The sequence below is a fragment of the Echinops telfairi genome, unplaced genomic scaffold (assembly GCF_000313985.2).
Source record: "Echinops telfairi isolate 266 unplaced genomic scaffold, ASM31398v2 ScPeMD7_7469;HRSCAF=8507_0, whole genome shotgun sequence".
Taxonomy (NCBI): Eukaryota; Metazoa; Chordata; class Mammalia; order Afrosoricida; family Tenrecidae; genus Echinops; species Echinops telfairi.
The window spans coordinates 589985-605169 of NW_022111372.1; the positions used below are offsets into that span (position 1 = coordinate 589985).

At 40.3% G+C, this 15185-nt stretch overlaps 1 protein-coding gene across 1 annotated transcript in view; it reads left to right on the forward strand.

Moving 5' to 3' along the window:
* Window positions 1–3337, forward strand: part of LOC101649319 (inhibitor of growth protein 1-like) — a 29727-nt gene extending 26390 nt beyond the window's left edge. Inside the window, 2 exon segments of the mRNA XM_045284511.1 lie at window positions 2487–3036; window positions 3039–3337. Of these exon segments, the coding sequence (XP_045140446.1) occupies window positions 2487–3036; window positions 3039–3337 (849 nt within the window).
* Window positions 3338–15185: the final 11848 nt, after the last annotated feature.

Here is a 15185-nt window from a genome sequence, read left to right on the forward strand (position 1 = left end):
GAGTGTAATGGTGACTAAAGGGTGTTTTTTCATGTCCTCTATGCTCTAACTACGAAAATATTTGATTTACAAATAAGGAATCCTACTTTGCGGAATTTCATTTATCATGGTAGGGTCTAGAACCGATTAACCGCGATAAACGAGGGTTCAATGTATTACTGAAACATCTTCAAAGTGGGTCTAAAGGGAAATTGAATGACAAGATATTACATTTTGGGGTTATATGAGTCAAAGTCAACAATTATTATATTTGGTATATTATAATTATTAAATGACTCATTTTATACACATATTTAAAATTTTGCATATAATTTGAACCCTCCATTTATAATACATTTACCTTTGCTTTCTGTAATATTCTATGGAATGAACTTTCTATAAACTGTTATGACAATTCTATTATATTTAAATGACACTCAAGAGGTATTTAATGAATTGAATTAGATTAAAATGAAGCAGGACTTGATTCATTATTAAGACTTAATTTACTCATTCTTTTCTATGAATGTCACACTCTGCCATATGTTGATGTTTATATTTAAATGTAATTTTAAAAGAAGTCGTATTATAACAATTTGAAATAATGCATTCAATGATACATATATATTTAGTAATGGGCTATGCATTAAGCTGCTGACCACAAAGCCAACAGTTTGAACCCATCAAATGCTGCATGGAAGATCTACTGACAATGACAGAAATCCATTTAGTGACAGTGAGAGTGTTTCTCTATCTTTTATAGTCAGATGTGTTTTGTTCTGCTTACAAATGATTTTGAAGACAACTTAATAGGTGCTCTTAAGAGCAATCCTCTCAAACCAAAGCTTCAGTGACAGAGATTTTTATACCTCTGGAGCATTGAGAAAACATCAACAAAACCTTAGGAATGTACCTTTGAGTATGTCGGAAAGATAGCATTGATTCTGAAGTCAACATGTAAATATAACATCATTCTATCACTACACTTTTTTCCCATTCAAGAAAAATGATTCTAAAATTTTCTTGTAAGACTAAATATCCAAGCCTATAAAATAATATTGTGAAACAAACAAAAAACATGGGTTTACAAAGGTAAAAAAACCACACTTACCTGTTCCTTGTCAAACTAAACTAGATTGCATATCATTGTGATGCTGGAAGCTATGCCACAGATAATCCAAATACCAACAATGTGACCCATGGGAAGCAGCTTTCATTCGTGTTTCCAGACTTATAAAAGACTAGGAAGAAGGAAGAAGAGGTTCACTTCTGAAAATTTAGCCTCCAAAAACATTACAAATAGCAACAGAACATAGCCTGATGTAATGGAAAATAGGGATGCTCTGGCTAGGCCAGTTTGCTCCGTGGTTAGGAACTGAATCCCCCAGATCATGTGATCTGACAGAATGTAATCAACCCCATGATAAGAGATGCTGGAAGCCAAGTCCTTACCCAGGCCATAACCCTGCTGATATCTTTATGAAGATGTGGGCTACGTGATATTGAAGTAGGCACTCTAGAGAGCTTCATGTTTCTTGCTAGTCTGGGTTCTACATCTGTCACATTGGTCTCCAGTTTTGGGGCCAACAGTCTGCTGACCCTAGAAACTATAAATGGCCTGCTATATCGCTGTCAAATTAGTAGCCATTAGAGGCTGTCAAGTTTGAATTTGTTCCACTCTGTCAGCCACAGGCAAGATCTACTGACATCCACTAGCTTGTGATTCACTGCTTTTTCTTCCTGCTTCCTGGTACACTGGCCACTTCCATCTGACTCACAGACTTGAACTGGACGGTACTTTCCACTCCTAAAATTGTATGAGCCATTTTCCTTAAAATAAATGTGATTGTGTTTGTGTGTGTGTGTGTATGCGTGCCAACATGGCACCTGTAAGAAGATATGGGTGGAGTTTAGCCTGTCAGTCAGGCACAGTTTGATGATCTCCTATGGAGGTGTGACCAAGGGAAATGGCTCTCTGGAGGCTGGCCCCTCTCTCTCTGCCTTCACCTTCATGCCAGCGAGCCTCTCTGTGATGACCTGCGCCATTGGATCCACAACTGTCTTGCACCCACTGGGCTGTGATGCCTGCATTCTGCATCATTGCATGTGGTTATATGAGTCTGAAGAGGGACTTAGGGGCTGGGGTCGGACTTATGGAGTTGAGTTGGACAGGACTAGCATGTCTTCCTGGTATATAAAGCTTCTTGATACAAAGTTCTTTCTTACCCTTTTATGTGTGTCACTGGATTTGTTTCTATAGTCAATGCCACCTAAGACAATGAACTTCTCTCTTTATATACCTACATAAGTATCACTGTTTTTGATCCTCTAGAGAAGCCAGCCTAATGCAATGGGAGGCACTCAAAAGACGACTGGGGAAGAGATGCATGCAAAAATAGAGTCCACCTCAGAGCTAGAGGAACCAGTGGCGGGCAAGCTTGCTGGAGCGACTGGAGCCACTGTCCCAGAGGGAGTGAGCCGGCACTATTCGGGTCTCTGGCCCACAGGAATGTGCCCACAAGTCCTTCGGTCCTGCATTTCTCCTGACTGAGGGCTCAGCAGGCAGGAGGTTAGGACCGCCTCCGCTGAGTGATGCCTGGAGCGTGCCCCCCCTGGTGGCTGTGTGGTTGTCAGCCTCTGGTACCTTCAGCAAACAAATCCCAAAAGAATTAGGTGGATGTTATGCGAGATTTAAACGCGAGACCCATGGTACCCAGAAGAGGAGAGCTCTACATTGCACTCAGAGAGCCTTGATTCAGAGCCAAGAACTGGGTGACGGCAAGATTCAGGTTGTGAGTCAGATGGCAGAGCAGGCTGAGAACCAGAGCAGACAAGTGGGCAGTCACGTAGAACTATGTGAGGCTCGGCAAGAGATCAATGACACCACGGGCAACCGTGGCAAAACCAGCCGAGACGAATCAAAGAACCAGACAATCACTCAAGAAGGAAAGCCCAAGGATAAGAGTTCCCGACCACAGAGCAACAATGAGAATCGAGAGAATGCATCCAATTGTCGCAATGACAATGACATTCCTTCTGCAACACTGAAGGAGAAGAAGCAAAAATGTTGAAGAAGAGGAAACTCTCTAAAGCCAAAGCCAAGTGGGAAGCCTCTCCTGCAGACCTTCCCATCGACCCAAAGGAGCCAACGTGCCGTCTGGGGAATCAGGTCTCCTATGGAGAGATGATCGACTGTGACAATGATGAGTGTTTCCTGGAGTGGTTTCATTTCTCATCCGTGGAAATGAATCATAAACCAAAGGGCAAGTGGGACTGTCCCAGACGTAGAGAAGAAAATGAGAAAACAATGGGCAAAGCCCTAGAGAAATTCAAAAAAGAAAGAGCTTACCACAGGTAGTTTGTGGACATTCATTGAATAGTGAGGAAGGAGTTAAAAGAAGAAGTGTGTTTATTACAGCGTCACCTTTGTTGAGGTGTAAGGATTGTAAAACGTGCATTTTAACGATTGTTAGAAAAGGAACCATTTCTTCCATAGGGATGGCAGGGCAAGTTTCCTTTTGCGTTCAGTGGTACATATGCAAAGAAGGCAGTGGGCTGTGGCTCAACATTTTAGAAACTACAAATAGAGGTTTGAATTAAACACTTGTGAGTCTCAGAGGGATTTTTCCCCTCTTTTGGTGATTGGAAACAACATAATATTAAAATGTGGAAAATTAATATTAAAATTAAGAAAAAGAATGTTATTACTTTATTTAAAAAAATAGAATCCACCACATTGACATGCGTGGAGCAAAGCTTCCAGGGCTTTGCTAATGGGGAATGTCTCAAAATAAGAAGAAATTGCTTTCAATATCCATTCATAATTGGAAGGTGGCATAAACCAAGGATGAACATAGGAAAATAAGAAGTCATAAAAAATAAACCAGAACATATAAATATTGATATAGTAGGCATAATGAGCTTAAAATGGAACCCTGGGGGTGCAGTGGTTACAAATTGAGCTGCAAGCTTCATGGTCTGCAGTTCAAAACTACCAGCTTCTTGTGGGGAAAAAGACGGGGCTTTCTACTCCCTTAAAGAGTAGTCTCGGTAAACTCACAGGGGCACTTCTACCCTGCCCTATAGGCTCCCTATGAATTAGCATTGACTGGGTGGTGGTGAACAAATGAGTGAGTGAGTGAGCTGAAGTGGACTGATATTGCCACTTTGAATTGCAGAGTCACACGGTTTACTATGCTGGGAATGAGAAATTCAAGAGAATTGACATCACGTTCACTATCAGAAAGAACATGTCAAAATCACAATACTGTCTGCCATAGGATAATATACATATGTCTTCAAAGAAGGCCAGTCAATACAACTATGTTATTCAAAAGTATGCCCCTACCACTCCAGCCAATGATGAGAAAATGGAAGTCTCATCAACTTCATCAGTCAGAAAATGATCAAATATGAAGTCAAGGTGTATTAGAATTCCTTGTGATTGGAATGTAGAATGCGAAAGTTGGGGGTTGAGGAGTGGGAACAAGTTGGAATATGTGGCCTTGACAAGAGAAAGGCAGCTAGAGATACCATGATAGAATTTTTCATAACCAGCTACTTCTTTGTTGCAAATATCATTTTTCAGCAACATAAATGACAATGATACATTTAAATACTGAATACAGAGAAATCACGTTGTCTACAATTGCAGGAAGAAACAATAGGGAATCTCAATATCATCAGCCAAAACAAGACCAGGGGATGTCTGTGGAAGAGACTACCAATTGTTCATATGCAGATTCGAGTTGAAGCTGAAGAAAATTAAATCATGTTCACAAAAGCTAAAATACAACCTGGACTATGTCCTACCTGAATTTACAGACCATCTCAAGAGTAAATTTGATACATTGGACATGAATGACTGAAGCTCATATGAATTATGGCGATAACATCAAGAATATCCTACATTGTGGGAAACAAAAGGATTTCTCCCAAGTTTTCTCCCCCAAATATATGCCAAACAGCTGCTTGCTACATGTGGCGAATGACTATACACTTGGAGGTCAGCAGAAGTAGGCCAGGGGTTGTTCTCCCTAAGGGTTATTAGCCATCCAGAGCAATCAGACACCACTGTTTATCCCACAACAAGTAAGGCCCACTACTTTCTGATAAGGATAGTAGTTGACTGTTTCCTTGCAGGAGAACCCTGAGAGGTCAAGCCCACCCAAGGGTGACCAAGGTTAGGACACCATCATGAATCTAGGGTCCACCCATCTTGTCACATGTATACCTCTATTCCCACCCCCACCCCCCATTATGGGCACACCCCTAACTCATCCCCTTCCTGTCATGCTTATGCTTATCATACATTCCCTTCCTATGATGTGTATGCCTATTGTACTGCCTCTTACTGTGACATATGGTTACCTGTAGTCATGCCCCCCTAAGTAGTTATAACCCTTGGTTAGCAATAAAGTTGCTCTCTCCTGCTCTCGCTCCCGGGTTCTCCCCATGAGGAGCACCAAGTGGGGCTGAGGTGAGCATGCTACCATGAATCATGTCTGACTCCATTACTTCAATCTCTCTTCTATCTCTCATGTGCTCTATGACTTCACTATAATCTTTACTTATTATCACTGTATAATTGCGCCTACCGGACCAGTGATGATTTGTTGGGGACTCTCCTTTCCCCCACACTACATGAAGAAAACAAAGGGTCATTAAAAAAAACAAGAAACAAAGAAAGCATCAAAGTAGCTGTCAGAAGAGATTCTGACAGTTGGTCTTAAAAACAGAATAGAAGGAAGGAATGGTGAAGTGAAAGAACTGAACAGAACATTCTAACACGAGAAAACAAAGCCATGCGCTATGAGGAACCGGGCAATGACTTGCAAGGAGAAATTCAAAAAGTGAGAACATGCTCCGTGTTTCTCAGGCTGAAGGAACTAAAGGAAAAATTCAATATTGAAATATTCCAAAATATGGAATGATGCAGGAAGAATCAGAAGAGGATGAAAAGAATCCACACCATTATTATCACAAAAAGAAGTGATCAACATCCAACCATTTCAAGAGGTAGCATATGATTAAAAGCCAATGATACTGAAGAAAGAAGTCAAAGCTGCACTGAAGGCATCAGCAAAAAATAAGACTTTATAGAAATTGATGAAATACCGATTGTATGTTTCAGCCAACTGATGTAGCACTGGAATAATTTACTCTCAAGAAATTTGGAAGAGAGCCTCCTGGCCAGCCAATTGGAAGAAATCCACATTCGTGCTCATTCCCAAGAGAGGTGACCCAACAGAATTTTCAAAGTATCAAGCAATATCATTAATATTGGATTCAGGTTAAATGCACCTGGAGATAACTGGAAAACTGCTGCAGCAGTCTATTGACAGGCAGCTACTAGAAATTCAAGCTGGATTCAGAAAATGTAGAATGAGATATATCATTGCTGATGTCAGATGGATCAGAGAATATTATTAGAAATATGTTTACCTATTGACAATGCATAGGCATTTGACTGAGTGGATCATAACAATACATGGAAAGCATTGCAAAGAATAAGAGCACCAGCACACTTAACTGTGCTCGTGTAGAACCTGTACTACATAGGATAACAATATGTCACTCAGATTGAACATAGTAATACCGCATATTTATACCTGCAGGCTTCTCCCTAAGGGGCAGTGGCTCTCATGTATGCTCACAAGAATCTTCCCATTCACCACCCCTTCCTGGATAACCTGGAAATGTAGGCTGCTTATACTTGCTTCCCCTTATTTTCACAAGTCCAATCATGTCCACTACCTTTCTGAGAATAAAGAGCCCCACCTGATGAGTGCAAGCCTAGTCACAATCACCCCCCCTCTAAGAAGAAGAGATGTCCCTCACTGAGGGACATAAGCCTAGTTAACCACTTCCTGCAAGCAACACATGTATAAGCTTGAGTATGCCCACCATCCCCTTCCCTGAAACACAGGCATCTTGCGATTATATGGTTAAGCCTGGCCTGCCCACCATTCTTTATGGAGGTGAGACTGCTTGCAACTATAGGCTCAAGCTCCACGACACTTATCACATCCCTGAGATGTAGACCCTGCCCACCAGGCAACTGGCAGCGAGCACACAGAGTGCCTACTTCAACAATCAACAAGCTTGCTCCCAGTACTTACATGCTAGGTTCATGCCAGATAGACACATTTGCTCACTAACTCTTCCAGTCATATCCTGACAGGCAGCATCTGGATCTCTGTTAAATATTGAACAAGAGAAGGCAATATATTATTCATTGTCCCCCTAGATACATCTGACATGCCCCCAATCCCATGAATACATCTGCATTTTCACTTAAAAACATTGATACCTAACTATCCACTGATACAAATTGATGCCTGCACAGTGGGCCTGTCCATTTGCATTACCCTCTCCCACTGTAGATACAAAGATGTTCTTCCCTTATCCCTAGACAATGCACTAACTGCTAACACCAACTTCGAAGGGCCTAACAGTCCCATATTTGCATTGGAAGTAACCTTAACACCCTACATATGTGATTCAATATCAGAGAAATAACTTGCTTCTCTATTGCCATTCAATCTGGTAAGGGAAAATATACAAGTCTTACCACAGAGGACTCATCTATGATGAGAACCAACATACGCACTAGTGAGAGGTAATTATACTCAATCAACAAAACCCAGCTAATTTTCACTTTTCTTAAAACTTCTTCATAGGTAGCTGCTGAGGTAAGCTTGGGCCTCTGTGAAAATCTCTCAAGATTACCCCTTTGGATCTTGGAAACCTATAAAATAGTAAATACCTTCTAGGCTAATCTTGCTGCCTTTAATTTAACTGGTGTAGAAGATACGATCAGATGACATTCTTATTCTTTTGATTGCCTTTTTTTAAGACACCACAGAAATGATACTAAGATAATTAAATTACTGAAAGAATCGGTTTGCAGTCATCCCCTAATCACAGACATGCTTTAGCATATTTCTTTGGAATAAGCTGGTGGATGTATGTATTGAAATCCTAGTAGAAATACATAATGAATTGCTTTCCATTTAACTGTCATATTTACTTTCATATCAATATATTAAAGTGTGTCTGTGATTAGTGAATAACTGAAAACTTTCGAAAATCAAGAACAAAGAAACAATTCTGAGAGCAACTCATGAACAATGAAATAACACCTCGCAAGGAACCAGTAAAACTAAGAGTTGACTTCTAAATAGAAAACATGAAGCAAAGAAGATACGAGAAAGACATATAAAAGGATAAAAGGTAAGAATTACCAACCAAGAATCATAGATCCAGAAAAAGTATATGTCCGATATAATTGTGAAACTAAACAGGTTCAGATGAACAGAAATTAAGGAAATTTGTAAAATCCAAATCTTATTTACATAAAATGTTAAAGTGAGTCTCTTAGACAGAGAACCAACATCAAGCAGCCACCTGAGATTAAAACATTGTCCAGATTCCAACCCAGATAACGAATCCCCAGATGTAAAATAAAGCCACAAAACTGAAAACAAGAAGTCAATGATGTCAATATTTAAATGAGCATAACTTTCAAACAAAAGAAGGAGATAAATGGTGCAGTTACAGATTTTCCATATGGAGAAAAAGTGAAAACAATATCAAGATATGCTTTAAACTTAGGAGGATAAAAGTAAACTTCAGAGTCATCACAAAGAAAATTAATAAATCTACTCACCAAAATAAATATAACAAGAATGATTCAATAAACACAACATCAACAATGAAGGATGCAAAAATAAATCCATAAACCAAAAGAACTATGCACAGAAGATTAATGGAACAAAGACACTGTTGAAAACTCACATGCACACATGCATATGCACAACTTCAGCAGTAATTCAGACCTATCAATAATCGTACTGAATATAAATGGTCTATATTTACCAGTCAAAATATAGAGAGTGGCATATGCAATTAAAAAAAAAAGAAAGGAAACAAACATAAAAGTTCATGACCCATCACGAGACACTTTAGCCACTAAGATACAAATAGTTTAAAAATCAAAGGATAGAAAAAACATATCAAGCAAACAGTAATCAAAGAGAGCAGAAGTGGTGATAATAATCACTAAAAAAATACACTGTATGTAAAAAGTGTATATGTAACAAAGAGCATTGTATAATGATTAAAGAGTCAATAACCCAAAAGGATATAACCATAGTAAATGTATGCACCCAATGACAGAGTTCCAAAGTACTTAAAACTAACAAGCACAAAGAAAAAGCAAATGCAGCATTGATTTCAAGATCAAATCCTATGAGGCAGAAGTCAGACATTCCCAACATTTAACCGATTCTGATATTAATCATCCTACCCAAGGTACTTGAAGCTTCTCTGGTGGGTTTGAGAGTTCATTACAATGATCACACAGAACTCACAGACAATACTCATGATTGTGCAATTTATTAATGAAGTTAACAGTTTAGCTTTCAAGAGCAGAACTGATCAGGATACAGTTCTTCCAGTCAGGAGAACCTTTTAAAATTCTGCTCACAGGTGGGTTTCTCTCTGATTCTTGACCTGTCAGCCATGTGACCTTTGCCTTCCTGCCAATGTTACAAGGCTATTTTAGTGGGGTCAATAAATGCCCAGAGGGCAAGCCATTCTGCCATAAGCCTCAGGATAAAGGCACATGGCTCAAGCTTCATGGGTCAGTAAACCTAGATCTCTAAGTGCCTAGATGACTCTCCACAAATGAAGGCTCTCAGCTAAACCCTTTTGTGGGCCAGGAATCTCATTATTCTGTCTCATGCTGTGTCTAGGCTCTGCTACCTATTCTGGTGCTCCTCGGATGCTCCTGTGGCTTATAAGTCTGTCTCCTGGATGGAAGAGGATCAGTGCACAGGAATATTGAGATCCAGAGGATGTGCTGCCTCCTGGCTTTCCTTTCTTCATGGTAGTGAAAGCTCCACTCCTGCTTCTGAGAGAGCTCACTTTAATGCAGGCACAATGGCAAAACTGACCAATGCTCCCCATTGGACTTTCACACACCCTATGTCAATGTTTCCATCCAGTAATTTTGTGGGAGCTACAAACATTATGGCAACAAGACCAATCAAAAATAATTCACTGCACCTCAACTTTAAAACATTTGGAAAATTGTAGAACTTAAAGTGAATTGAAAAAAGTCTTAGAATCAAATGAGAATAAAAGAGTATGTACTGGAGTAAATGCACACATTGGAAAATAAGAAAAGGCAAAAATCAATAATGTAACCTATAACTAATGCAAAAAGGAACAGGAACAGGAAAAGAAGTCCATAGTTATTAGAAGAAATCGAGGCACAAAAATCAGAGCAGAAGTAAATTAAACAGAAAACAGAAGACCAATAGAAAGAACCAACAAAATTAGAAGTTGTTTCTTTCAAAGAGCCAATAACATTGACAGCCACAGAGTATATTCACACAGAAATATCATCATGGTTCTTTTTATTTATTTTTCTTACTTTTATTGGGGGCTCTTACATATCTTATCACAATCCATACATGCATCCAGTGTGTCAAGCACATTCGCATATATGCCACCATAATCATTTTCAAAGCATGCTCGTCCCACATGAGCCTCTGATATCAACTCCCCATTTCTTCCCCTTTCCTCCCCTTCCCGCCCTCCCTCACCAATCCTTGAGAAATTATAGATTATTATTTTCATATCTTCCACCATCCTCCATTGCCCTTCACTCACTTTTCCATTATTCATCCCCCTGAGAGGGGGTTATAGCTTGATCCCTGTAATCGATCCCCACCCCCCACCCCCCCACCTTCCCCCAATCCTCCTTGTATCTCTACTCTCATTGTTGGCCCTGAGGGGTTTATTTATCCCGGATTCCTTGTGTTGTGGGCTTTTATCTGTAGCAGTGTGCATGTTCTGGACTAATCTGATTTATAAGGTACAATTGAGGCCATGAGAACGGGGAGGGGTTGGGGGAGCACCAAAGAACTAGAAGAAAGTTGCATTTCATCAGTGCTATACTGCACCCTGACTGGCTCATCTCTTCCCTGTGACCTCTCTGTGAGGGGATGTCCAATTTTCTACAGATGGACATTGGGTCTACATTCCATGTCCCATCCCCCCCACACACACCCCAATTCACATTGGTTTTGATTTTTTCTGGGTCTTAGATGTCTGATACCTGATTCCATCAACACCTCATGATCACACAGGCTGACGTGCTCCTTCCATGTGGAATTTGTTGCTTCTGAGCTAGGTGGCCGCTTTGTTTATCTTCAAGCCTTTAAGACCCCCAGACGCTATACCTTTTGATAGCAGGGCACCATCAGCTTTCTTCACTACATTTGCTTATGCACCCATTTTGTCTTCAATGATCATGTAGGGCAGGAGAGCATCACAGAATACCAGATTATTAGAACAAAATGTTCTTGCATTGAGGGAGTACTTGATTCAAGGCCTAATGTCCATCTGCAACCTTAATTCTTAACATATAGATATGAGTACATAGATCTATTTCCCCCTCCTTATATATAAATATATTTACATATGTACATGCCTGTTTTTAGACCTCTATAAATGTCCTTTGCCTCCTGGTTCTTTCCTCTATTTCCTCTATTTTTTTTTAATTTTCCTCTTCTCCCACTATCATGTTCAGCTTTCATTCAGGTTTAGTAATTCCTCGCTACTACATTGCCCTTGATTAAGCCCCACTAAGCATCCTACACCCTTATTTCCATTGATTTTAGTTCATTTGTTGTTCCCATGTCCCTGGGTTGGTTCCCCTGACCCCTTCCTTTCTCCAACCTCCCCTTCTCCCCCATCCCTCCGGAACCATTGGTCCTGTTTTTTTAATCTCCGAATTATTTATCCCGCCTATCTTTTCTAGATAGACATGCAGATACATTACTAAGTGCAAAAACCAGGCAAAGCCAAATAAAACAACAAATGAAGTCAAAACCAACAAAACAATAAAAATAACAATAATAAAAAGAAAGCCACTGAAAAACTGGAAAAGTCTATAAATTGTTTAAGGTCTGTTTGTTAGTCTATACGAATGTTTTCCAGTCCAGTCAGATGGGGTGCCACACTACACTCTATCTCCAAAGTCTATTTTTGGTATTCCCTGGGGGTTTCATCACTCTGCTTCCCTTGCTGCTCTTTTGCATGCCCTCTGTGTTTTGCCCCAGTGTGATGGGGTCAGATTGTGCACTATTTCCGCACTGTGTCTCCAGTGTTGTTCCCTGCAGCACTATGGTTTAGTAAGCGACATCTTGTCTCATGGTGGGACCAGCCCTTTGTCTGCTCCGAGCAGGAATATCGCCCTCGGGTCTTAGTGGGAAGGATGTCCTTTCCTCCCTCTCTATCCCTTTTTGTTTCTCCATTGTGCTCTAATCCAACACGCCCCCCTCCCCAAGCTGTAGCCCCAGTGCTGTCCTTTGAAGCCCATTCTTGGGGGGTTGTCCATACAGTTGGGATTGGGGCCGGCCCTGCAGACCTCTATGTTGGTTCCCTGGTACATGCAGGTATGTTGTATTCACAGTCTCGGCCTATCAGGTTGAAGCCTGGTCTCTCCCTCTCAGGTGGAGATATAAATAATACCTTTCCTTTGGGTGGGTTAGTGCCTTGCTCCCCCACTACCCATGTCTCTTTTTCTACCCCACCCCCCACTTTCTTTTGCCCTCTTATTTAGTTGGCTGCCATATATATCCCTGGATAGGGTTTGGTCCCTGCCATAGTTGTTCGACTTCCCCCCAGGGATGTATGTATATAGTAGCTTTTCCCCTATGCTCTGTTTTTTTGCCTTTTTTAAAAAGCTTATCCCAGTGGACTAATGTTGTACTTGTCCTTTTGTGCTTGGCTTACTTCACTTAGCATGATTTCCTCAAGTTCTTCCCTTTTGACAATGCATTCATCGTTGCTTTTTAGGGATGAAGAGTACACCACATATTTTTGATCCATTCTTCTGTTGATGGAAATTTGGGTTGTTTCCAACTACTTGCAATTGTGAACTGTGCCACAATGAACAATGGAGCACAGATGCCTGGCCAGGGTTTGCTTCTTGCCTCTTCTGGGTATATGACCAGAAGAAGGATTGCTGTGTCATATGATTGCTAAATCTCCATCTGTTTTAGATATCGCCAAATTGATTTCCATAATGGCTGTACATACCTACAGGTCCACCAGCAGGGGATGAGAGTTCCTATCTCACCACAGCCCCTCCAATACTTGTTACTTTTTGACTTTTTGAATTGGGCTATCTTTAAGGGTATTAGCTGGTATCTCATAGTTGTTTTAATTTGCATTTCTCTTATGGCTAATGATTGAGAACATTTTCTCATATGTTTATTGGCCATTCAGATTTCTGCCCCTGTAAACTTCCATTCAGGTCTTTTGTCCACCTCCTTAGTGGACAGTTAGTTTTTTTCCTTATTGTAAGCTCGCAAAGTATTATAGATTTTAGTAAGAAGGCCTTTGTCTGATGTGTCGTTGCTAAAGATGTTTTCCCAATCTATGGGCTTTCTTATTACTCTCTTGGTGCATTCTTTCGATATACACAGGTGACTTATCTTCAGTATATCCCACTTGTCAATTTGTGACTCCTCTGTATTTGTATCCTTCCCTATTTCTGATAGGTTATTTATTCCCCAATTCCCTCATCATTGGCCCTAATTGTTTTGGATTTTACCCCAAGGTCTGTGATCTACCTTCAGTTTATTCTTGTGTATTGAGTGAGATAGGGTTTTGCTTCATTTTTCTGCAGGTAGATATCCATTTTTTCCAGCACCACTTATTGAAGAGGGCATCTGCTTCCCATTTGATATTTTGGGGGCCTTTATCAAAAATCCGTTCTCTGTATGATTATGTTTTTATTTCTGGGTATTCAGCTCTTTTCCATTGGTCTGAATATCTGTTGTTATACCAGTACCACTGTTTTGACCACTGTGGCTTTATAATAGGTGCTAAAGTCAGGCAAAGCAAGCCTTCCCACTTTGTCCTTCTTCTTGAGATGTTCTCTGCTAATTCTAGTCTTCTTCCCTCTCTAGATGAAGTGGGTGAAAAGGATGATGGTATTCATATCAGGATAGCATTAAACTTATATAGTGCCTTGGGCAGAACTGACATCTTTACAATCTTTCAATCCACAGTGTGGGATATTCTTCCATTTGTTGAGGTCACTCTTGGTTTCTTGTAATGGTGTCCTGTAGTTTTCCTCCTACAAATCTTTTGGTTTTTTAGCCATGTATATCCCTAGATATTTCAGTTTGTTCTTGCCTATTGTAAAGGGTCCTACCTTTTTAATTGCCTCTTCTGTGATCTTGTTGCTATATATAACAGTCAGATAGACTTCTGTTTTTGATCTTGTATCCTGCCACTCTGCCAAATTCTTCTTTCACTCCCAACACTCCACTTGTAGAGTTTTGAGGATTTTTGATATATAAAATCATATTGTCTGTGAATAATAATAATTTTGCCTCTTCCTTCCCCAGGCGAATGCTTTGATGTCCTTTCTTTGTCTTATTTTGTTAGCTAGGACCTCCTACACAATGTTAACTTGGAGTGGGGACATGGGGCATCTTTGTCTGGTCTCCTTTTTCAGTGGAATTTTTTTCATCTTTTCCCCACTAATTATCACATTGGCTGTTGGTTTTTCATATGCAGCTTGTATAATATTGAGCAATGTTTCCTCAATTCCTATCTTCTTGAATGTCTTAAAGAGGAATGGGTGTTGGATGTTGTGTTAGACAGGATTCTCTAGAGAGATAAAACCAGATTGCTGATAATTTTATATATTTACTTATAAAGATATCTAGATATACAAGAAATGAGCTGTTCAATTATGTACAGATAGACAGATATATAATACAAGAAATGAATAGTTAAATTATAAAGCAGTACAAATGGCTCAGTGCAACTCACTCCCATGAGAGAGTTGTGAGACACTAGCAGTCCTGCAAGTCTTGAGGACTGCCAGGTCTTCCTCTGTAGAGAGAGCTAGGCTATCTTAGAACAGGCAGTAAACAGCCAGGCAGGTCACTAACCATCAGTCCCCAGCTCCAGAGATGTACATTCCAATTCTCTGGCGAGGTACGTCTTACAGGGACCTCAAATTACAGTGACACAGTTCACAGGTTAGGTGGCCCACAGGTAGTGTAGCTTGCAAATTGAGGCACAGAACAAGCAAGGCAGCCACACACTGGTCCGATGGTCAAAGAGCGAGAGACAAGAAAGGTAAGGCTCACCGAGCCATTTATCTCTCC